The sequence below is a fragment of the Cydia splendana genome, chromosome 15 (genome assembly GCF_910591565.1).
Source record: "Cydia splendana chromosome 15, ilCydSple1.2, whole genome shotgun sequence".
Lineage (NCBI taxonomy): Eukaryota > Metazoa > Arthropoda > Insecta > Lepidoptera > Tortricidae > Cydia > Cydia splendana.
Genome location: NC_085974.1, coordinates 7,895,261 through 7,919,280, shown reverse-complemented (window position 1 = coordinate 7,919,280; position 24,020 = coordinate 7,895,261). Strand labels below are relative to the sequence as shown.

The 24,020-nt window shown below is 36.5% G+C and overlaps 3 protein-coding genes and 1 long non-coding RNA gene across 5 annotated transcripts in view; 1 reads left to right on the top strand and 3 right to left on the bottom strand.

The window, feature by feature from the left end:
• The window catches only part of LOC134797577 (uncharacterized), a 113,710-nt gene extending 103,903 nt beyond the window's left edge, over nt 1-9,807 (top strand). Inside the window, exons 2-3 of the long non-coding RNA XR_010145097.1 lie at nt 9,457-9,639; nt 9,721-9,807. This is a non-coding gene — a long non-coding RNA (uncharacterized LOC134797577). The remainder of the gene's footprint in view (nt 1-9,456; nt 9,640-9,720) is intronic.
• On the bottom strand, nt 1,672-3,997 carry LOC134797549 (uncharacterized). Its single transcript, XM_063769837.1, has 3 exons — nt 3,840-3,997; nt 2,905-3,186; nt 1,672-1,916 (listed from the first exon to the last, which is right to left on the bottom strand). Exons 1-3 carry the CDS (start codon nt 3,946-3,948, stop codon nt 1,693-1,695), a joined length of 615 nt encoding a protein of 204 aa, XP_063625907.1. The 5' UTR covers nt 3,949-3,997; the 3' UTR covers nt 1,672-1,692.
• LOC134797562 (uncharacterized) lies at nt 4,807-9,342 on the bottom strand. Its single transcript, XM_063769850.1, has 3 exons — nt 9,014-9,342; nt 6,883-6,997; nt 4,807-6,199 (listed from the first exon to the last, which is right to left on the bottom strand). Exons 1-3 carry the CDS (start codon nt 9,092-9,094, stop codon nt 6,003-6,005), a joined length of 393 nt encoding a protein of 130 aa, XP_063625920.1. The 5' UTR covers nt 9,095-9,342; the 3' UTR covers nt 4,807-6,002.
• A 2,147-nt stretch (nt 9,808-11,954) lies between the features above and the next one.
• Nucleotides 11,955-15,705, bottom strand: LOC134797254 (uncharacterized). 2 transcript variants are annotated; one of them, XM_063769476.1, is made up of 4 exons: nt 15,484-15,705; nt 13,741-14,678; nt 12,547-12,658; nt 11,955-12,181 (listed from the first exon to the last, which is right to left on the bottom strand). In XM_063769476.1, coding segments are annotated over exons 1-4 (1,227 nt in total). In that variant the 5' UTR covers nt 15,485-15,705; the 3' UTR covers nt 11,955-12,005. The 2 variants fall into 2 exon arrangements, with proteins under 2 accessions (XP_063625546.1, XP_063625545.1); XM_063769475.1 differs by having other exon boundaries at nt 15,488-15,701.
• Nucleotides 15,706-24,020: the final 8,315 nt, after the last annotated feature.

The following is a 24,020-nucleotide window of genomic DNA, read 5'->3' as shown; positions in this document are numbered from 1 at the left end:
CGCTTTGATTCTTGTGACTCGAGTTCTATATTTAACATCAAATCAACTGTCAATTTATGGTGTTCACGTAAATGTGTTACCCGCGGACATTCCTGGATATCTCTGTGGATTTCGGAATTCCCTACAGAGCATTAATTATGCGGAACTCACATCAGACTATAAATAGGTACGTAAGTAATCAATTTTATTTTTAGGATTGTTAAAAAGAACTGCTGGGATAAAGAACAGAATTAAAAATTAAGTTGTAGGTATTTACTACGGATCGTAAAAATGTGTAACTTTTTTTAGTTAAAATACAGACAATGCCTAATAATACATAACGCTTATATTATAAGTATTATCAATTATTGCTTTCATATGTAATGCTTAGAAAATATGTACTGAGAGCCTACTGTAAAAAACGAAAATCGGAATTGTGTTATCTGCCTCTCTATCTCTCTTCCAAATTCGAGCGATAGAGTAGATAATGAAATTTCGATTTTCGTTTATCGCTAATACCAGTGACATCTATTATATTCAAGCTGTATGAATGAAGACCTCCTCTTATCGGTGTAACGTACATCGGAGGTTATATCACAAACACGTTACCTTGTATGAAGTACGGGTTAAAAAATGTAGATGTCGCGTTAGGCGCTGAAAGCACCTAATCCGCTTGGTTTCGACATATGTCTGATACAATACCTATGTCGAGTGCATGTCGAGTGGTAAAGGTACTGTGCCTCGAATGGGAAAAATACTTCAAATAAAACATACACGTGTAAAATAGCTTTATTTTTTCATTAGATTGATAGTTAGGTATCTATTTAATTCATCTTTGTTTGAAAAACTAAGCATTGAGAGCCATGGAATTGTTACTCATGTAGGTATTTAGTATGTATTAGGTACAACAAAATAATCATGTCAATCATAATAATGTAGTTTTTCATAATAGGTATTTATTGCAACAATACTGCAATAAATACTGCAATCATTGTCATATACCTACTTAATTGGTCACAACATACTGCCGTATTCGAACTTCAAGATATTCACAAGAGACGACACGTACTAGATCCATTCTAGATACGTTATAGTTTAGATATCAACTAGTTCTCTTTTGCAGCGCAATTCGGGCAACCAATGTTACTTTTACGTTAGATAGAGTAAGATATCTATTAGATGTGAATTGGATCTCTAAGCCATATCCTGTGTGAGTGTATCTCCAGAATCGCGCAAATGTCAAATTTGACAGGTTAGATCTTAAACATATCGTTATCGTATCTTGGTGATGTCTAAAAGATGTCTAATAGATGTCTATTTCAAAATCCGAATCTGGCCCATAGTAATTTGACATTCTAGGTGAGTCAGGTAGCATAAAATTACTATGCGGTTTTCGTAATTCCGTTTTTCGGGATGATTCCGTTTTTCCATTGTCAATTGACTATCTAAAAAGTAAATCTAGGACTACTTACTTTTATATCAAATAAAAAAGCAAATAGGCACTTAGATTTTAATTTTGTTCTTCGACAGGCGGATAAGGGAGCTAGGATACCTATTTAGTAACACCTTTCCCTAAAGCTATTGTATTTTACGCCGCCTATGCACTGACAACTTTCCAAAACATTTTAATAGCCTACATTTTTGAATTTTTTTAATAAGCCAGTCGCAAAACCAAGTATGTCAGTGCGTAAGTAGTTTCAGACTTTTTCTGTCCTAAGAGAGTGTATATTTCATGAGCAAAGGTGTTACAAACATAGTAAAGAGCGCCGTCACCAGGTTCGGGGTGAAGTGTCCTGCCCCGTTGCATAGATCACCCTCACACTCCCGACAGGACAGTAGGTTAACCAGTTCCTTCTGGGGCTCCACGGCGGCTCTTATTTCGGAGCAGGAGCCCCGCTCGGCCATGCAGCCACGCACGACGAATGGCTCCTTCATATCTGCAAATGAATTCCTTTAGTAGCACTTGGAGAGGGGGTAAAAATTTTTGGCGCTGTATATTCGTCTCTACGATATCGTTTAGTTTGGCGCAGAAATGTCCAATTTCATATTTTGAAGTTATAAGTAAATAGCAGAGGGGGAGCTGTGCTGTGTGTGATATATAAACGACAGTCATACGCAAAAAGTGCCGTATACAGACATCAAATTAAGCGCCATCTATAACAGGATCAGGCACACAGTGAAGTAGACTTTGACGCTCTTTATGGATTTACGTATCTTTTGTTATAAATATAAATTATCGTATGTGATGTGAAGGACCACAAGTGTACTATTTGAAGTCCAACGCCGCAGTCTTTATATCAATTTTAGATATAATAATAGATAAGATAACGCATTTGATTCAATTAATGCATAATTTATTGATAATGAGAAAAAATATTTAGAGATTAAAATGTAATCTTCTCATATTAATGAGTCACATATCTACTTGTAGGTAGGTTAGGTACGTTTCATACTGTTTGCCGTAATATTCATTGTGTATTAAAGTTAAACTTAAGTACCTACTAATTATACCTAGACGTGAATGAATGGGCATTCTATGACGCATCGTAGGTACCTACTACCACTTCAATAGGTGAATACCCATCATTTAATCCTCCACTAAGAAATCAAAATGAGAGCGGGATTTCCCTAAATGTAGCTATTGTTTGACTACCTTAAAAGCGAATCAAACACGATTAATATGTAGGTAATCTTCCTCACAAGGAATCATATAGGTACCTACAGAAATTGAACACGATGTGCATGCTAACATGCTTAGCTACGGGTTGGTATTTTTTTAATAACACTTTTGCAACTATACTGTCTCATTTAAAATAGGTACTTTACCGATTAAGATCTAGTCATATAGCTGTATGTCCGGCTACTCACTGCGTCACTACAGTGTGTACGTAGGTATAATGCTACTTTAAACGAATCAGGACTTACGGTAGTACTTCTCAGAAAACACAACGCATTTCCCATTTTTGAACGGGTCCTGCGAATACGGACACAACTTCGAAGTTGTCACATTCTTCGCCTGCGGGCACCCCGAGCACGTGATGCATCGTACCATCTTCTGAGGGAGTGGGCTTACTACGGGCCTTGGTGGGTAGCGAGGGTACATGTTTCCTTGTCCTTGGGCTGAAGCGTGAGCGGAGGCGGAGGCGGCGCGTTCGGAAGGATCATCTTCGGAAGCATAGCGATCTTCGTCCGCGTCGGAAGAATCCGCTGCGAAAAAATATTATTAAGTGTGTTACTTCTTTGCAAGATCTCTATATCTGGTTGTTCCCTCATGATTTAGCATCGTGATCATCACTGGATAAAGTTTGGACCTTTGGAGACTTTGAAGTGTATGATTTAATTTAACTCCGTCGGTTTCTGAACATCGCGTCTCTTACAACCGAGCAAAACAGAGGAAGTAGAGATTTTTTATTGATCGGTCCACCTGGTTGCGGCCAGCCTGCAGCCTCTACGGCCGACGCGTGGATAAATCTCAAAATGTCGAGGTTGTAAATTTTTAGGCTTTTTTTTACTCACCCTTCGGAGACTTATTGTTGAGAGATGAATATGATATCTAAGTACCTATGTCGTACGAAATATTGACAGAATCGAAAGTATCCCGACTATCTGGCAAACCTAATATATTATCATATCAGGGAACCTTCTACTTTTTTAACATGTTTATAATATAACGGTGCGATCCTATGTTTTTCGGAAAAATAAAACATAGAAACTTTAATTTCATACGTATACATTTATACGTATATACGTATACTTTGAATCTCGATCACGGGTGTCTTCGCCATTCCACTAGGAAGTTATTGAAACTATAATACGTTACGATATTTGTTCCGCTTATTTTCAAATTAATAAACTCTTACCCGTAACGCCACATAGTAATACAGCCAATGTGACGGCGAGGACGCTGAACAATGCTAGTCTGGCCATGTTGCTCCGTTTCTCCCAGATGTGGTGCCATGGTGGTTCCATACAGCTATATAGGCCTGCTTATCGGATTCTCCATGCTTGAGAGCCCCTAAAGCCGGCGCTGGGGTGCAACGGTACGCTTTGCTTGGAAACAATAATTTGGACAAATCAACCGTGGTACGGCTGTTACTCAGAATGGCCAAGATACGGGCATGTCCATGAATTTATTTGCAATGTACGAACGAACGGTAAGCTACCAAGTCTAGTTGTATATTATTTACGAGTATCGAGATCACAAATTATCGCCATAAAATTCGTGAGTGCAATATCATTCGATTAGAGTAATTTATAGGCTATTTTATATTGGCCTACCTCGTCCTAATCCATTTTACAGGTAAGTATTTCATAAATCTGTAATAACGGCCTGCAAATACTTAACCTTTGGAATGGCTGCGCATAAAATGTAATATTACAAGAAGGAATGCCCTACATTTTCCCTTCTTAAGAGATATTGCAATCTCGGGAGTCATTCCTTCGTTGGTTTTTGATGCATTTAGTTTTCTTTCTACTCCTTTCTCATTGAAATCTGGGTCGCGGGCACGCGATTAATCTTTGCAGGAGATACCAAGCTGTTTTTTAAAGATGCAGTTTTTAAACTAATGCCATTTACTAAATTTTGGATTACGGGTGGGTCGATATAAAGTGTTTATAGTTATATTCATAAGTAGGGAAATATCTACGCCCTATGTAGGAAACTTTTTATTGCACTCTACTTAACTGTAGGTACTTAACGTAGTTATGTTTTTCATGTAACAGAACAGGTGCTTTTTCCTTTTGTTATTTTCCCATTGAGCTACATGACTAGAAACATGTAGGAAACATATAGGCTGAAGTACTTACTATGATCTCGTTACTCAATTAGTGCACATTATCTGATAATTGTGTTGTCACTCATACAAAAATACATTTTCTTCAAGTACTTATGATATCATTCGAGTGCTGTGCAAGTGTGCATGCCCTGAAAGGGCGGTCATCTTTTGTGCAGAACTAAACACGATGTAAAAGATAAATACTTGTTGTTTAAAAGCAATATGATGTCGTGAAAAAAAGGCAAACGTTATCATTTTGTATAAAAAAATATTTATTACCTAGGTTACATTTTATAAGTTGAAATATATTTCATAGACATTTTCGTATTTACAACTAACATGTAGTACAAACCTGCATTATTTTCCATTTTATCTACCTAAAACACATTCAAATCATCGAAACTATCAACATATGTACAGCGGGGTGCAAAAGTGCATGCTCACTTATGAATGGAATTCATTCAAACTCAAACCAAACGATTAGCTTAAGATAGTAAGTAAGTAGGTATAAGTACAAAGATGCAGATGTGCTAAGCAGATACCTAGTTTTGAAAGAAAGAAAGAAAGAAAGTAGATGTATTATTGCCACAACAGCGAATACAGAACACACAATATTAAAAAAAAAGAAGTTACTTAATCTATAAACATTATACGTATACCTGTATAATGTACCTGGTGTACCTGTACGTGTACACCAAGCCGCAAAATTGCATGACTACTTTATGAACATCATTTTACATAAATCACATTCACATGAAATTACTTTCATTGCATACCTACCTAACTAATAGACAAAATAAAAGGAACTGAAGTGTCTAAGATATGATTTCGTTCTTAACGTCCTGTACCTTAATAAATAAAATAGTTATAATTATTACTTATAATCATTAGAGGTATCGTTTGTACCAATAAATACATACACACATTAATACTATCGCACCGGTATCGGTAATTCATGACTATCAGATCACGCTAAGTTTTCATGGCAAGGGCTACGACGAGTTTCTGACTGCCAAAGTAAACTAAGCGTGGTCAGAGTCTACTTACAATCTGTATCGTCATATACACCTTATAAGACAAACTCCCCCGCCGCGTCACTCTGTTTGTGTGTTTGTATGTTCGCGATAAACTCAAAAACTACTGAACAAATTTTCATGCGGTTTTCATCTATCAATAGAGTAATTTTTGAGGAAGGTTCAGGTGTATAATTTGTTAACCCGTGCGAAGCCGGAGCGGGTCGCTAGTTATTTATAAATTAATCAATAACCCTAAGATGAATGGTACAAAAGTGATGGCCGCAGCCGCCGCGGAGTTGCAAAGATCGCCGTCGCAAACGGAACACCGGACGAGGTCCACGTCATCCCGTCCGATGGTTTCGTGGCAACGGACTGTTGTGTTCGCCGGTTCATATGAACAGCCGCGAACTACATTTTCTTCCCCGTTTTCTGTAAATAATTAAAACAAATATGAGCAAGCAGATAAAGCTGATAAATGTGAAAGCAGATATGAGCGTGAGCCCTCACACGAGACGACGCCCAGGATCGAGCAAAGTCGAGGAAAGCAAGTAGAAAAGCGGACCCTGGCAAAGGCCCGGATAACGCTAGGTAGAAGAAGAAGAATTAAAACGTTATCTTAGATAGATACATTTGAGTAACATGATAATATTTTGAAGAAGAAACAAATAAAAAGAAAAGTAATGACTATTACACCTATACTTTGAACTGTAAAAGTGGTAGGCATTCAGAATTAGACAGAGTAAACTGACAGCAGCCACTATTTAAACACAAAAATATAAATTAGGTACCTACTTATAGAAGGTATAGAACTGTGAAATTAATAACAACTTTCAGTCATAAAAAGTAATTCATTTTTTATATTACGCGGAAATTTCATTTAATACATGAAATTTCATGTAACGTCTGTTTTATTACAAGACTTTACGAACTATGTAAGAGGAAAAAAAATCAAATGTATTAATGTAATGTAATTTAATTCGTTGATAAAGTGCCCATGTACTTTTGAAGCTGGTGTAGGTACATTGCAGCTCTCACTGTTGTACCTAAACAGAAAGACTTTGTCAGGCTTTCTTTCTATATAAGTTGAAATTTTTATGTTTTTTTTCTCTTACCTTCCATGTAACTGGTGACAACGCATCGCACTTGCACGTCATCTTCTCTATTTTGCTTGACACTCCTGTAGAATCGGTTTTTTACACTTAAGCTGCCGGCGAGGTCAGAAGCCTGCTAAAACATTCACATATATTATTAATAAAATATACACCTTTACGTAATAATACTAATAATTATAAGGCGTAGGGATGTGACGACCCCATCGCCCGCTGGTTTTACCAGTGCAATCAGTCAACGCAGGGCAGCTTGTGGCGAGCTGTTGGGGATTAGCGACCTCACGTACCCGAGTGCTCCTGGAGAGTTCTGTTACCCGCAAGGAGGGTGGGTGGGACAGGATTCTCTGCCTCTGGCTTGCCTTAGCCGGCCGGCCAGAGTGGAGTCGTTAGAGCTATAAGCTCCAGGGGTGGAAGTGAAATATGCATAAGACGCGAGTTGGCACAGTGGCTGTTAACAGCCACTGGGTAGAAAGCGGCGCACACCTCTCGACACCCCTGAGCCGCTCACACCGGTGTTGCCCTTGAGCCATCCTAGATGTCGCTTTTTGTGGGGGCCCATCTTGTGAGGGCGAGTCACCGTCTGCCGGATATAAAATTGCATACCGTTTTATTAGGCAGGCGTCCGGTTTTTTACCCCATAGCTCAATTCTTAGTCCATCGCTTTCACCCAATAACCTAGTTCATTTTAGATTCCATCAACTCTCAATAGTCCTTACACCCTGGCGGGTGCTGCCTCTGCGTGCGTCCCATGACACGGGCAAGGGCAGCCTCCGCTCGGTGTACCCCTTACATTTCATTAAAGTGTCAAAAGGGCCTCTACGTGTTGGCTTCGGCTCCGCGCACGCCTCCCAAAGGTCCGGAACACCATTGTTCCGTGATGGGAAAGACATACTAATAATTATAACACTTTAAACTCTCGCGTTTTGTACACATATTTAATTACACAAACGGGTCTACCGCGATATAATTTCATTGTTTTTACCTTTAATTCCGACGTTTCAGCTGAGTTGCACCAGCTGTGGTCACGGAAAGACTGACGTCCCAACAAATGTCAACGGAGATATTAATAAAACACCACTAAACTACCCGAAATTAGTTTATAAAAATGTTCGGGGTAGACAAAGAAATTGCAGCTACCCGTTAAAGTTTAATGTTTATTGTCCACGGCACGACACGCAACACTCACAGTATCCGTACACTGGTCCGAAGATATATCCGCTGGTTTCAACATTTGAATCACTGGTCCCCAAGTAGACGATAATTTGTACCCGTCCTCACGATTGAAATTTTTAGGGTGTTTTGGCGGTAGACCCGTTTGTGTAATTAAATATGAATACTAATAATTATCTATTGTCATTTTAATTGCCAGTGGTGAATAACATCTTATTTGCTACTACTTTAAAAAGTACTTGAAATAATGTCATTCTTATAGTAATATTATTAATAATATAGGTTCAAGTAAGTTTAGCCTGACACGTGGGTCTTCAAATAGGTATAACTAATAACTCTGACGTCGTAGTACCTACCGAATTATGCAACTCGTGTGTTTGGCATTATCAATAAATATAAAGAATTTATTAATATAATAAATATTTACGATAGTTACTAGATAGTAGACGACTGTAATTTTTTGATAGCTCAATTGTTATACGTTATAAAGATAAAAATAATAATCGATTGAATTAAGGTGATTAATTCAGATGACGCAGAAAGTGCTAATGATATCTACTAAATTATACCTAATTAATAATTATATTTCTTTAAAAAATCTTATTTTAGCGATAAGCTTTATCTAGTCAATCTAAGAATATATTTTCGTAAGTGCATGAGTTTCGCGATAACGCGAGGACAGCCTAAGAACCATGATCCATGTAAATCTACCCAATAATCAGACCAATTAGCTACTTTCCAAGAAAATTCAAAACGACTTATTAATTATTTGTAACAAATTCAACCTGTGTCATGGCAATGGATTGGCCCATTGCTGATTGTATATAATATATTATGTTAGAAAGAGAGGAAAAGGCGATTACAGGGTGTACCCTGTAAATGTGTAATGTAATGTTAAGACTTCTAAGTCTTTTATATAAAGCGACAAAGGACTACCAATATCAAAAATTTGTTTTGAAATTACCTGTCTGATAGTAGCGGTGGCTTCAGTTGTCATAGTAGTGAGTTCAGATGTAGTAGTCATAGGTTCAGATATAGTAGTCATAGCTTCAGCTGCCGTAGTTAGTTCAGTTGTATCAGCTGTAGCCTCAGCTGTCGTAGTTGTAAGTTCAGTTGTTATAGTCGTAGCTTCGGTTGTTAAAGTCGTAGGTATAGTCGTAGTAGGAACAGCCTCTGTGGTTGAAGTAGTAGTAGGTTCTACTGTTGTACTTGTGGCCTCAGTTGTTGTAGTAGCTTCGGTTGTCACAGTTGTAGGTTCAGTTGTTATAGTTGTAGCTTCGGTTGTTGTTGTAAGTTCCGGAGCAGTAGTTGAAGCCTCAGTTGTTGCAGTCGTAGCTTCGGTTGTCGTAGTTGTAGGTTCAGCAGTTGTTGTGATAGCTATAGTTGTTGTAGTAGTGGCTTCGGTAGTTGTAGGTTCTGTAGTCGTGGTTGTTGCTTCTGTTGTCGTTGTCGTAGTAGTTGGTTCTATAGTTGTAGTTGTGGCTTCAGTGGTCGTGGTCGTAGTCGTAGGTTCTGTTGTCGTAGTTGTGGCTTCGGTGGTTGTAGTAGTAATAGGTGCCGTAGTTGTAGCTTCAGTAGTAGTTGTCGTTGGTTCCGTAGTTGTAGTAGGTTCCGTAGTTGTTGTAGTAGGTTCCGTAGTTGTTGTAGTAGGTTCCGTAGTTGTAGTTGTAGTTTCAGTAGTCGTTGTGGTTGGTTCCGTAGTAGTAGTCGTAGCCACAGTGGTTGTAGTTGTTCCTTCGGTTGTCGTCGTTGTAGTAGGTTCCGTAGTTGTAGATGTAGTTTCAGCTGTAGTCGTTATAGTAGGATCTGTAGTTATTATAGTTGTAGTCGAAGCTTCAGATGTGGTTGTAGGTTGCGTAGTTGAAGTTGTGGCCACGGGTGTTGTGGTTGTAGCTTCAGTGGTAGTCTGAGGTTCCGTAACTGTAGGCACCGTGGTGGATGGACTTAGTGGTTCGCATGTTTGGACGTGGTCCCCTGTTACCTCTTTACAATTTTGGCAAACGAAGCATTGTAGGCCGGCTGGAATTTTTTTTTTTGTAATTATAAAAATAAAATTAATATATTTATTTCAATAACGTAGTCGTATGATAGTCGTATATCATATATAAATTATAAAATGAATGTCTTCGGTTTTCACAAACTAACCATAAATTATTATCAATGTCTAATTAAAGAATTAAGTAGAAATAAAATATGTAGTTCATTTATTCATTTATAGGTACAAAAAATTATAGTATACTGGAATATTTAAAAGCGGTACTTACAATTTCCATTTGCCAAAAACACCAGAAGAAAACCACAAATTAAAATTTTCGCGTCTTCCATTTTCACCCGTGACTAAAAGTGCAATGCGAAAGAGAATACTGATGAGCCTATTAAAAACGGACAGGGAACTTCTATTATAAACTCATACTTGTGTTATCTCTGACAATTTTTGATATCGAGAATCCACAGATTACTTAAGTCTAGACGTGTCACTACTTACGAAGCCGCACAATTTCTGCGATAGCAAAAGATGCACTGTTTCGCCTGACTGCCCCTCTGTTTCGGGGTTTTTTGCCCTTGACTTTGTTGTTTCTTCGACTATGATGTTAAAAAAGCAGTTTCCTCTTTTATCAATGATACAATATCTGTTAACCGTGATGTAAGTTCTTCAGTATTGAAAATCATTAAAGCGGGACGACTAGCGTGACTAAGTAATTAATTTAATAGTGATCTGCTACAGAAATAATTAACTACATTTTTTGCCAATTTTTCTATAAATTATTAATGTATAATAAAAAAAATCGCATCATCAAACATACGACATCTGTGAATAAAATCGAAATTTTGTGTAAATATGTAATTAATGGACGACCCCTAATAAAATATAAGGATATATCATATTCATATCTATCACCTTCCTAGCGTTATCCTGGCTTTTTGCTACGATTCCCTAAGAAAACTGGGGCCCACTTTGCAACTTCATCTAAATAATTTGCGCAGACACTAGTTCTTACGAAAAAACAACTGTCGTCTAATATTCCAACTCAAAAGGGATAATAGGCCTTATTGTTATTAGGTATTAGGCTTCGATTTCCACGATTTTCTTCACCGAAATAATTACCCAGCTAAAGTTATAGAAAGAAGAACTACTTAAAAATATATTTCCAAGTTTGTAAAATAAAATGTTATGACCTGGAGAAATAAATATTTCCAAGTTTTTTACTGACACGGATGTATATAAGACAGATTGAAAAAACGTCCTTACGATTGCAATTCTTATTTCCGTAATTTCGTAAAAGTACGCAAAGGCTCTATAAATAATACAATGCATTGCCACATTTTCCTGTGTATCGTTAAACTTAAGTAATAAATATTCCAGCAATAGATTATTAGGAGTATTTGTTCTAGTGTTTTTTCTTACTAGACGGCGATACTCTAAATATATAATCTGTGCTCTAGGTACTTCACCGACTTTTATTATTAATCATCAAGCCTGCAACGGACTGGAGCATAATGCAATTAGATACTAACTAGCTGTTGCCCGTGACTTCGTACGCGTGGATTTGTATGTTGGTTGTCATATATATTCTTTATGATCAAGGATATTGTGTAGCAAAAGATAGCAGTTCATAATTTGTGAGTAATTTTACAACGCATGACATTATTTGTATGTCTCCTCAAGCTATGAAGTTTGAAAGCCCCTAACTGAAAAAAAATTATAACCCCTCTCAACCTAAGGGAAGAATAATTTTTCAAACCACTGAAATTATTTTTCTTGTATTCCAATATAATGCCTTTTTACATAGTTACGTTTGAAAAATGTTCTTTTCAGAAATTTTAACTGATATGAGTCCGTTGCATTTTAAAGAAACTTACCTCTCGAACGAATGGATGTTATCATTTTATGCAGATCAAATAAATGAAATAAATAAATAGCATTTATTGTAACAGCAGATCATGAAATAATCGTATCAAATGAACAATAGACTAAACATTAACAGTATAGAAGCTTGTATGATGGCAGCACCGTTGCACTGATGGGTGTCGCAGATCTTACAGTCACCTCCGAAGCCCAACTTCGTGCACAAAGTTTTTTCGTCTGCTTCCTTGATGGCACATCCTCTTTTCACGATCTCCGTCTCATTTACTGAAATGGCAAAATAATAAGTAGTGATACATTTTTGAAAGCCAAATAATGGTCTCAGAGAGTTTGTTGGGAATACGCTCAAGAGTATTAAGTAGTCAAAAATTCAATAGAAATTTCCAAAGTTCATTCCTCTCGTGTGTTTAATTTTAAAACCTTTGGCGTTTTTTTTTTAAGCAGTAGGCAATACATTAACAAGTATAACATGCTTACAAAAAAAAATTAAAGCGATTCTTACGTCACTTACAACACGTTTAGGCCGTAGGGCAGGGCTTCAGATCATAGAAAGAGTTTATTGCTATGATTGATCTACATACATAAGAGTCGGGTCGGGCTTAAAAAACATAAATACAGAAGTTCGTACTTACCTTTATATTTATCCACGAAGCAAACGTACTTGACAGCTTCCTTCGACAGGCCCAGTCCTCTCAAAGTGTATCTTTTCGTTCTTTGATGGGTCAAACAGTCACATTTTTCACCCTGCAATAATTACATTTGTGTCATTATTGACGATGGCGATTAGAATTGATAGAAAGATAAGATTTGGTTCAAGCATAATATGTGAAAATACGATTGAGAAGGCATGGACCTTAGTAAATAAACGCAACTTTAATTTATAGAATGTGTAAGATTAATAACATAACGCCTAATTTTTTTTTCGTTAGCTACTCGTACTTGAAATAACAAATACTCTAAAACGGAAGTAAGGCTCGGTCCCTTGAAATTCATAATAAAATGTTTACACTAGGTACATATAAATATGTTAGGTTTTTCTTATCATCTCTCCACTAAATGGAAATGTTTGAGGTTAAGTTAGGTAAGTTTCTGTTCGTTTATGGAGTTGGTTTTAATACAAAATAAATGAGTTTAGTCGTTATTGATGAGTGTGGCGATGACGTTCTAAAGATATCAAGTGCGGCGAACTCTATCGTCACAAATTCTAATATCGATTATCTGATTCACGCAGACAACATTTGTATGTAAATTACACAAGTTGTGCTTGATATAGACGGTTGGCTAGACAAGTTATTGTAGTATCGTTTAAAAATCGTTGCAATTAAGCTATTGAACTCTCATTATACTAATTTGATTACCTAACCGACTTCATAAAGGAATTTAATTTTCTTTTTTTTTAATGTTACGTGTAGCCATGAATGTTATGATTTCTAAAACTGCTTGACAGACTTAAAAATCTTTAGGTGAAGATAGAATCCTATAGGATAGGGCCTTTGGTGACTGCTAATGAAGACCTTAAAGTGATGGCCTTATATATATATAGATATATATATTTTTTAATTTTTCCATTTATATTTAATTTATCACAACATTTATTCATCAAAAATGTAAAATTATAAAAAAACCAGAAAGAGCAACAACAAAAAGGTTATATTTAGTTAAGTAGTCGGTAATTCATTTCCGTTTTCATCTAAACTGTTTTACTTTTTGATGTGAAGTTAGCATTGAAGAAAAACAATAAAAAAGTCAAAAACATACCTAATAAATAAAATAAAATAAAATGTGTGTATGTGTGTAACACTTAGAATAACCAAATATTTACTTACGATCTTGCACGCACAAGCTTCTGATGAGGACCTCATTCTCCTAGAACGGTATGGCACGTTTTCTTCTTTGTCAGGTCTTATATTATTTACTGTAGACTCCGGATAAATTGCAGCGTCTAGAGATATATTTGGTGCAGATTTGGTGAACGTGCTTATAGGTTGTGCCAATGCCAGTGCAGGAATATTTTGTATTGTAGATTCCATGTTCTGTTCGGTTAACGTAGGTAATTTTGAAAACGTCTGTATTGTAGGTTCTGTTACAGGAAAAGTTGCAAGAGGCACTTCCGTGGTAAGTAACGTAGAAATAAATGATACTGTGTTGTCTGTTGGACCAGGATCTTTTTTCGTTGCTATGGTACTAATTACGGGCTCAGCTATTGTTTCTTTAAGTATTGTAGGATACATGGAAGTCGTTTTAGAACTTGTCGTAGCGTCTGTTATGTTTGTTGTCAGTAACGCTGACGAGATTGAAGCCTCTGTGGGTGTTGTGATTTGTTGAAATTCTGTGACGGTGCTTGGAAAATCAGAAATGGTTATTGTTGTGACTGTAGAAGAGGTTATATCATCTGCGGGGCTTATCATTGGAGTATTCGTAGGTACCAAGCTAAGGTACGTAGCTGTTGAGGATGCAACGTTTGGATTTGTGGATTCTGTGGAAGTAGGTCTTGTTTCTGTCGTAGTAGCAGCTTCTGTCGTCGTGGACGTAGTTATAGCTTCTGTAGGAATTGTTGAGGAAATAGTTGTAAATTCCGATATAGCTTCTGTTGTAAGTATAAGTGTGGTAGAAGGGGTTGGAAGTTTTGTCGTCACTGTTGTGGTGGCTGGAGATTCCGTTGTCGTAGTCGATAGCTCAGTAATTGTAGTAGGCCCACAAGTTTGTATTTCATCTAGTTTGGTTTTCGGGCAGTTATCACAGATGTAGCATTCTAAACATTGCACTGAAAAAATAAGTTTTTGATACAATATACGTGAAAGGTATTTCCGGTGTGACAGTTTAGATTAACAAAGACTGCATTAAGCGACAGCTTATTTTTTGTCAGTGCGTCGCGCTTTTCTTACTCACCAGGTTAGGTATGTATTATTATTTTATTAGCGTAAGCAAACGCGTATTCAACTTTTTACTAGTATGGTTACCATTAAGTATTAATACAACATCCCGATTGCTCCCGAAGCTTCAACCAGGAGCTTAAAAATGTATACAGGGTGGCTAAAAAATAACTGCATTCCCGTTGCCAGGGAGGTTTTGGGATTATACTGAGCAACTTTTACTATGGGACCAGCCCCGAAATCGTGAAAAAAGAATTTGGCTGTTTCATACATTTTGGCTGGTCCATTTTCTATGGGAGTGTAATTTTTTTTCTTGATTTCGGGGTTGGATCCATAGTAAAAGTTGCTCAGTATAATCCTAAAACCTCCCTGGCAACGGGAACGCAGTTAATTTTTAGCCACCGTGTATATCATGTAGGTGACCAATTATTTTGTTTAAGGAGATATTCTTTATTTTGCAAAAACTAGTCACAAAAATCTACTGCATCCTAAGGCGCCGTTTACATAAAAGGTACTTACAAAGTAAATTTTATTTAAGTATTTGGTATTTTAACATTATTTACTCCTAATATCACTACACATTCAAGTAGGTCGAGTAGTTTGGGTACATTCTGTAATTCTGTATACTTATGTCGTACTTGAACTTGGATTACAAATACTGTAACATTAATTTTCTGTAATATTTTTAATACTTACTGACCTTCCAATAAAGCACTACACAAAAAAAGAAACAAACACAAGGATTTCTCCATGTTGACGTTATCCGTTGGTCTATTTGGCTCGACTAATGGAGAGTAATTATCGTCCAGTTGATATATATGTTAACTGGTCAGATTGTATTGTATATAATGGACAATTATGAGATGACCAGCGTCAAAGGGTTTTCGAACGGGTGAATCACAATAATACATCACTATTAACAATAACCTATTACAGTTTATTTATTATTTTGTTGATATGGGCTTTGGAAAATGGTGGAAAAAACGCAACTCAATGTGGTAAGATTTTATTTCTTAGCGATAAGCTATCGCGTTGCCTGAAAATTTTACTTAAAATCTAGTCTACTATTTATTTAGATTATCTGGAAGAGATCGCTCTTTAGCGGTAAGATCGCGTGTTGTCTGCCTCTATCTTTCCTAAATTGTTTTTACTTAAGTTGTATATTTGACTAATTGTAAGGTGTGCAAATTTAAATAGTATTTTATCTATCTAAGTACATATTTAATTATGTCATAGGACTTTTTCTTATATGTTAATGATACTAAGAGCCATGGCAGGTAACTGAAATCAAACTTTATTACACAATTAATCTGCTCTACTACTATAGTATCCGCAGAATAAAGTGGCGAGCAGGGTCATAAACGTCACTATTGTTGTTACCGCTACCTGCACTATTGTTGCACATCCCGCTCCATAAGGGAGTGCAGGTGCGAAAGAGATAGCATGATTCCGATGATTTATGACCGTGCTCGGCACTTAATTCTGCGGATACTATACTGGTGGTGATGTGGTGGTACTAGTGCTCGACATGCTAATGCCCAATAGATGACACCTTGCTGTCGCCTCTTATTGACAATGACTTATGTTTTAATATGACATGTATTGGGACCGCGTCGAGCACCAGTACCACCACCTTAACAACCGTAAGTGGCATTAATATTATATTTTCATAAGTATGTATTTCAAACAATTTAATAAGTTTTTTAATATCACGTATGGCAGTTATGCTTGTAACGCATGTATGATAATAGAGTAGCATACGAAATTTGAATTTAAAATCTGCTGATGATATGTTAATAACTCGCAGCGGAACTCGCTCTCATCAATAAACAAAAGCGAGTGAGTTGTACCGAATAGTGTCAAAAAGACAAGAAGTTGACATTATTTTAAATTTGTAAGCTCGCATCAAGGCATAGATTGCGACTGCAGCAACGTTACTATTCCAGCTTCCCTGCAGCAATGAGACATCACCGTAAATCTTCTTTATGAATGAGTTACATTCATAATATGTCCATGCCATTTGGCAAACCTGCATGGCCACTTATTGAATGAATGCATAATGTGCCCATGCAATTTTGCAACTAGCTCGGTGTACGTGTATGTATACGTTCAATCCGTCACTCAATTTATAAGGATATCGATAATACCATCGCCCATTTACCGCAACTGCAACGTTGCTGCGGCCGCCATCCGAATGTTACGTCAAGCCTCAGGAATACCTCATGCGGCTCAAAAAAAAGACTCGTTCGAGTCTTATCACTTTCCTTCCTATCGACCTTAAAAGCCCTTAACTATATACGCGAAGAATGCTACAGCTAAAACAGCAGCCGAGGCCTGTATAGAGCCAACCGCGTTGCATTTGTCCGATGAGCAGAAGGAGCAGGAGGTCAGCCCGAAGATGTCGCAAGTTTCGTTGGTACGGCCCGCTGCGCAGCCGCGGACGATCACGTCAGAGCCGTTCACTGCGGAAAATCATCATGAGTAATAAATAGATGAAGCGAACAATTCAGCCGAGTATTTGGGACAGTCCATATTTGGCGCGTCTCTAGATAAAACACACGACAGAAGCCTAGTTATACCTCAGGGTTTATCGGTAGTGGCTGAATTTCGCGCATAGATGGAGTATCAATCAGATTTTTAATCCTCTGGATCCCTTAGAATGCAACCAGGATAAGCTCCAAGATGAGAATTTCTTCAATAAAATAGTATTAACACGCTAATGATGATACACAGATTCTTTAAAACACGTCCATTGTATATAAAATGTATGTGCTTATTTTCTAGTTTTTTTTATTTACTGTGAGATCTTAAATAATTAGAGGGTACTTCAGTGGTAGTCAAGAAGTCAAGCTGTTGAAGTATGGTCGCTAGTTACCACATGGAGAGTAAGGTAAACGAACCTACTAGTGCTCGACATGCTAATGCCCAATAGATGACAACCTTGCTGTCACCTATATGACTTATATTTCAAGATGAGAGACCGCGACCGATACTGGGACCGCGTCGAGCACCATACGTTTACCTTATAGACACTAACATTTGCGCTCGGTATGTTAACTATTTACATCTGTTCATATTAAAGGTTCAAAGTCAACTAAACAATATCTTTCGCTATAAATGTTTCGTTAATTAGATGACAAAATGAACCACCTGGAATAGTTCCCTTGACACACTCCCACGTTGTATTTGTCGTCTCTGCAAAATTTGAGACTTGCAGTTGAGGAGCTCCAGTTGTCGTCGTTGTATTCGTAGTATTCGTAGTAGGTGTAGTAGACGTCGTAGTAGATTCGGTAGTAGTATTAGAACTTGACGTAGTTGATTCGGTAGTAGTAGTAGTAGAACTTGAAGTAGTTGATTCGGTACTATGAAAATATGTTTAAAATCGTTTGTAATATTTTAATAATAGATAAAATTTTAAATACGATCCTAAAGAACGTTAAGTTAGCATACACTGAATGTAAGTTGAGATCTTAGTTGTTAGCAGAATATAATAACGAATTACGAATTATAGATACCAACAACATACAAGAACGTAATAAGAAAATACAATTTTTTTAAATTACGGATATTATGAAGTTTTTTATGCGGTTAAACTACAAGGCTATGACAATATTGTTTTATATTCAAAATATCGTTACATTTTGTTCATAACTATTTATAAGTATACCTCCACAATACTTTTGAACTGGAGCACTATACACTTAATTAGAGGAACGCAAAAAAAAAGGTTTAATTACCTAATGGATTACAGCACCTAAAGTAATTTCAATTTTTTTTAGTAATTAAACTTGTTTTTTTTTTGCGTTGCTCTAAATTAGTACATGAGTGTAGTTAGGTATATTATATATTACCTATTGGTGGTAGAGGAAGGCGTTGTACTTGTTGAGGTACTCGTTGAGGTACTAGTAGATGTAGGTTGCGTGGTACTAGTAGTACTAGTACTAGTAGTAGTAGAAAGCAACGAGTCGCAGGATGTTAGGTAATCATCACTCAATTGTTCACAATCGTAGCAGACGTAACATTGTAAACTATTGGCTGAAAAAGTAATGAATAACCACACCGTAATGACACCATAATAAGTTATTAACTAAAATAAAACGAAGATAAAGAGATAATGAACCAGGTATTAAGAATACCAATTAAGATTTTTATTGCCGCTTGCAAAGTATTACTGCTGCAAAATGCAACGTATTTGGTAAAAATAAGAAATACTATGACACAACTATTAAACAACGGATACTTAACTAATAGTTGAGTGTGCTCAGAGCATAAAAAGTTCAACCACGGCGTTGCATGAACAAGAGATTTCCTTTGGCAGGATTGGTCCTTAGGACCCAAGGATGGATTTAAGAAGTGGAGCCACCCAGATTTTTGATGCAGGTGGGGGGTCGGGGGGTTTTAAGCGTCGGCGACGTCTGATGTTAATAATTGTTTAAGTTTAGGTTATATGTCAAGTTTAGTATCATTTTCAAGTAAATCAAAGATGTAGACATAGATTTCATCTAAATCGGTTCAGCCGTTATTGATTCCCCATACAATCTTACACCTTCCCTTTCACTTTTAAGAGATTTTTTTTGAATAAAAACTATCCTACGTTCTTCCCCGGGACTCAAAATATCTCTATACCAAATTTTATCTAAATAGGGTCGGTTATTGAATCCCCATACAAATTTCCACCTCCCTTTTCACACCCTTAAAGGATGATTTTTGAGATTTAAAGTAGGCTATGTTATTCCCTGGAACTCAAACTATCTCTGTACCAAATTTTAACTAAATTGGTTGAGCGGTTTTAAGCGTGAAGAGTAATGAAAAAAAAGTATTTTTTTCATATTTTATGTGTTTTTACTTCGGAATCGTGTCATTATGATATCAGAAATGAATTCGGCATCCCCGATTTATACGAAAACGATTGACGACTTGGCCTAGTAGCTTAAATTATATGGATATCAAGATCAAGTTGAGAGCCAAAAATTTACATCAAAAATCTCGGTGGCTCCACTTCTTAAATCCATCCTTGGGTCCTAAGGACCAATCCTGCCAAAGAAAATCTCTTGTTCACGCAACGCCGTATTTTAGGCCCAGCACCATCCGCTATAAGTCTAGGTTAAAATATGAAAAATCAAACCAAAAAATGAACCAATACCTAATTCACTTTATATTTTAAAAGTTAAAATTAACTTTTCCCGCTAATATCGACGATACAAAGAAAATGTAAAACACAATACAACGAGTTTTATTATTGCAAATACGAGTTTAATATTAGTTCGTAATAAATACTCGTTACTGTAAAATTATAAAGTTAAATTCAATTTACCTTTAAATATAACGGCGAATATTACCGAAAGAAATACTGCTGTTTTAAACATGGTGGCTTGTGGTGTGCTTGTTTCCTTTATCAAGATCGATATCAGAATGTTTGTTAAACTGAACAGCTTTGTAATTATATACGGAAAATAAAATATATAGAATGATTTAATTTGAATCAGGTACCTATCTAAAAAGATTTTTCAACGTTGCAGGACATAATCCAGAGACAGTGATAATCCTGAAAAATATCCATTCACTTCATTAATTGATGATGTTAAGCACAGAATAAATAATAGTACTAGGTACTGAAGCGGTGGTGGCCGAGTGGATATGACGTCCGACTTTCAATCCGGAGGTCGCGGGTTCAAATCCTGGCTCGTACCAATGAGTTTTTCGGAACTTATGTACGAAATATCATTTGATATTTACCACTTGCTTTTCGGTGAAGGAAAACATCGTGAGGAAACCTGCATACATCCGCGAAGAAATTCAAAGGTGTATGTGAAGTCCCCAATCCGCATTTGGGCCAGCGTGGGGACTATAGCCCAAGCCCTCTTGCGAGTGAGAGGAGGCCTGTGCCCAGCAGTGGGACGTATATGGGCTGAATGATGATGATGACTAGGTACTGAAGACTCACTACACTCTAACAAAACGCGTCTGTTACGATCAGAACAGATATGACCGCTAGGCGACAGCGCCACGCGCGGCTTATGACTAGCCATCAAAATTGGTGTGGAACGGATGTTTTGTAGCTACCTGTAACAAAGCGACGAAAACGCGGAGTGAGCCACGCCTGGTTTAGGGTGAACCGATGGCTGTACATAATATACATCAGTCAAATCTTACAAAAAAATCTCCTAAAAAAACAATGCGTGATGTAGTTCTGTATTTTTTGTATATTGTTTGGAGTCCTTGTAGGAATGTCAGACTATGTTATGCAAGCAAAAAAAAGTTGTGCTCTCTACGTAATTTGCGAAAAATTGCAAAAATTTAGGACTTTTTTCAGATTTTACAGTTTCATTATAAAACTATGGGTTTTTGGTCAAAACTTGCTATGTAATGTTGAAAGTATATTAAATTTCGAACAATTTAAGCCCATAAACAGTGACGTATGTCAAATAGTTCTTGAGATATGGGGTAATGGTGGGGTAATTCTGATGAATCAATATGTTATGGTTAGGATATTATCGTGATCTTGTATTATCACGACTCAGAGTACACTCAAGAGCACCAATAAGCGAGCGCGAGCTAGATACTAATGACATGACTTCCAGTAATTTCAGTGTATTTCACCAACACCACGCCAATTACCGTGAACTATTGTCAAGGTCGTATCAAAACAAGTTCAAAACCATAACAAATCGTTAAATCAGAATCGGCATCATGGAATCTATGGCTACAACCAAAAAGTGGGGCCGAGAAACAAGCCAAACTACAGATGTATCTAGATTTCATTACTGAATGAATGATGTCCTTAAGAGGGGGGTGCATTTTAAAAATGGTTGATCTCCGACATCGCTCTGCTGCTATCGGGGAAAACCGGTAAAAGCTAATCGTAGATTGTGTTCTCGACGATGGTACTGCCTTTTGTAGGGACTCTGACAATGCCTTACGTGCCTTCCCCATTATAGCAATTTCATTTTTTTACGATAACTAGAGAACTGTAAGACTTACTGACTTTTACTAGCACTTAAATGAAAGGTAATTAAATTTGCTACAACTTTGTTTATTGCAATATACCTCATAGCATGAGCGTTTGTGCCGATATTTGTCTTAAAATATAGGAAAAACGAAAAATTTCATTCAAGGAAAAATATACCCTTTTTTTAAAGCCCCATATCGCATGAACTATTTGACACACAGCGCTGTTTATGGGCTTAAATTGTTCCAAATGTAATATACTTTCAACATTACATAGCAAGTTTTGACCAAAAACCCATAGCTTTATAATGAAACCGTAAAATCTGAAAAAAGTCCGAAATTTTTGGAGTTTTTCGCAAATCACGCAGAGAGCACAACTTTTTTTTGCTTGCAAAACATAGTCTCACATTCCTCCAAGGACTCCAAACAATGTACAAAAAACACAGAACTACATCACGCATTGTTTTTTTATTGTAAGATTTGACTGATGTAATAGTGCAACATTATTATTTTATTGGGTGGCAATTGGCATCTCACAAATATTTAATTTTGTACAACAATCATGGCAGTCGAGAGCATACCCAGTTATACCGTAACGATGTTTGTGGAACCAGGTCGGTGTCTGCGGGCAAGTTTGTTGTGCCGAGGGTTACTAATTACTACGGCGATAGATGTCTTCATAAAAGCCTTCCCTACATACTCAACAGCCTGCCCTCTGACATCAGACAGGAAGCCAATAAAGTAAAATTTGGTAAAAAGCTGCGTAGCTACCTCGTAAATCGCGTTTAGTAATTGTTGAGCATTATTAGTAATGACAGATGTAAACTTTAATGTAATATAAGAGAGTAGAGACTGCAAGATCCCACAGTCAAACCGTGTAAACTGTTTTGTGGGACATTGTATTTGTATAAGCTGTATACTTTTATGTTAATAAATAAATAAATAAATAATAATAAGATGATATCGTGTAAACAAATATTAAATTACCGAAATCGATCCAGCTTTACACTAATTATTCAATGTTGCAACATTACAAAATTCATTATTTATGTACTCGTAAGTACTGAAGGTTTTCAGGAAAATCATCATGGTATTTGATGTCTAAGATTGCGTGAGTTTCTCACCTTCCATTCTTATTATTATGGTTCGATTCGAGGTTGTTGTTGTTGAAATAAAATGCTCATGCAAAGTGACAGTTTATTGTTGCGGTATTTTTCTTTTGCAGGCGTTAAAGATTAATAGACGTCTCTATACAGTTCAACATTATTTTTTTATTGGGTAGCATCTCATTACTATATTCTCAATATTATTTGAGATGCAAACAAAGCATTTAAACAAAGAAATAGAATTACCAGGAGCAGGACCGAGCCAGTTTTGTTAAGTTATTTGGTTAGAGGGACTGAACCGGTGTTCCATAAAGTTCGCGAGGCAGAGTCTTGCTCGAGACAGAGATTTTTTTTGTTTTCCCTCAATTAAAAAAAATCAATAAAACTATTCACCATGTATATTCATTTATAACACATAGGTGAATTATCTCTTTATTGTATGAAACCTCTTGAAAGATAATCGACACCCGATGTCAAGTGGTCCACTTTCCCTGCTACACAATGACGCAATGGCGTATTTTCACTCTTGGTTACTCATTACAATCAGGGGATTAACTATCGAGATTTCCTAGTTATTTCAGGAAGTATAATTATTTGAAACTTGTAATATCTATGTAATTTAATAGAATGAGAGAGCTAGCCCAATAAAATAATCAATGATTTCAAGAGCAACGAAACTACACCGTTAGTTTGCTATACTGTATTTGTAACTAGATTCAGTCGGATTCAATTGTTTTTGCAAACAATTAACAATCCCCTGATACCTAATTACTTACCTGTTGAGCAACATATATTTTAAACGTATATAGTTTTCTTAATGCTTTCGTAAGTCGAGGTATTAATATCGACACGGACATAGTGCCAAAAATAACACTATCCTAATGTATGTATCTGTGGTACAATGGTCGATTTGTTAGACAATTTTCACAAAAGCATATTTTCCGAGTAGCGAATTTTCACATCGCATTTTATCACGATCGCAAATTTCATTAATCGTCTTTTTTTATTCAGCGATTTTTCATGTAGCGTTTTTAATGCTATATATTTTACCAGTTGATCATTTTCATTATATCACAAGCAAATATTTCCAGTACCTTTTTTTTTAATTTTAATTACCATATTGAATTTTTTAGTATTCGCGTTAATTTTTATTTGTATGATTGGCGGTTCTAAGCACTT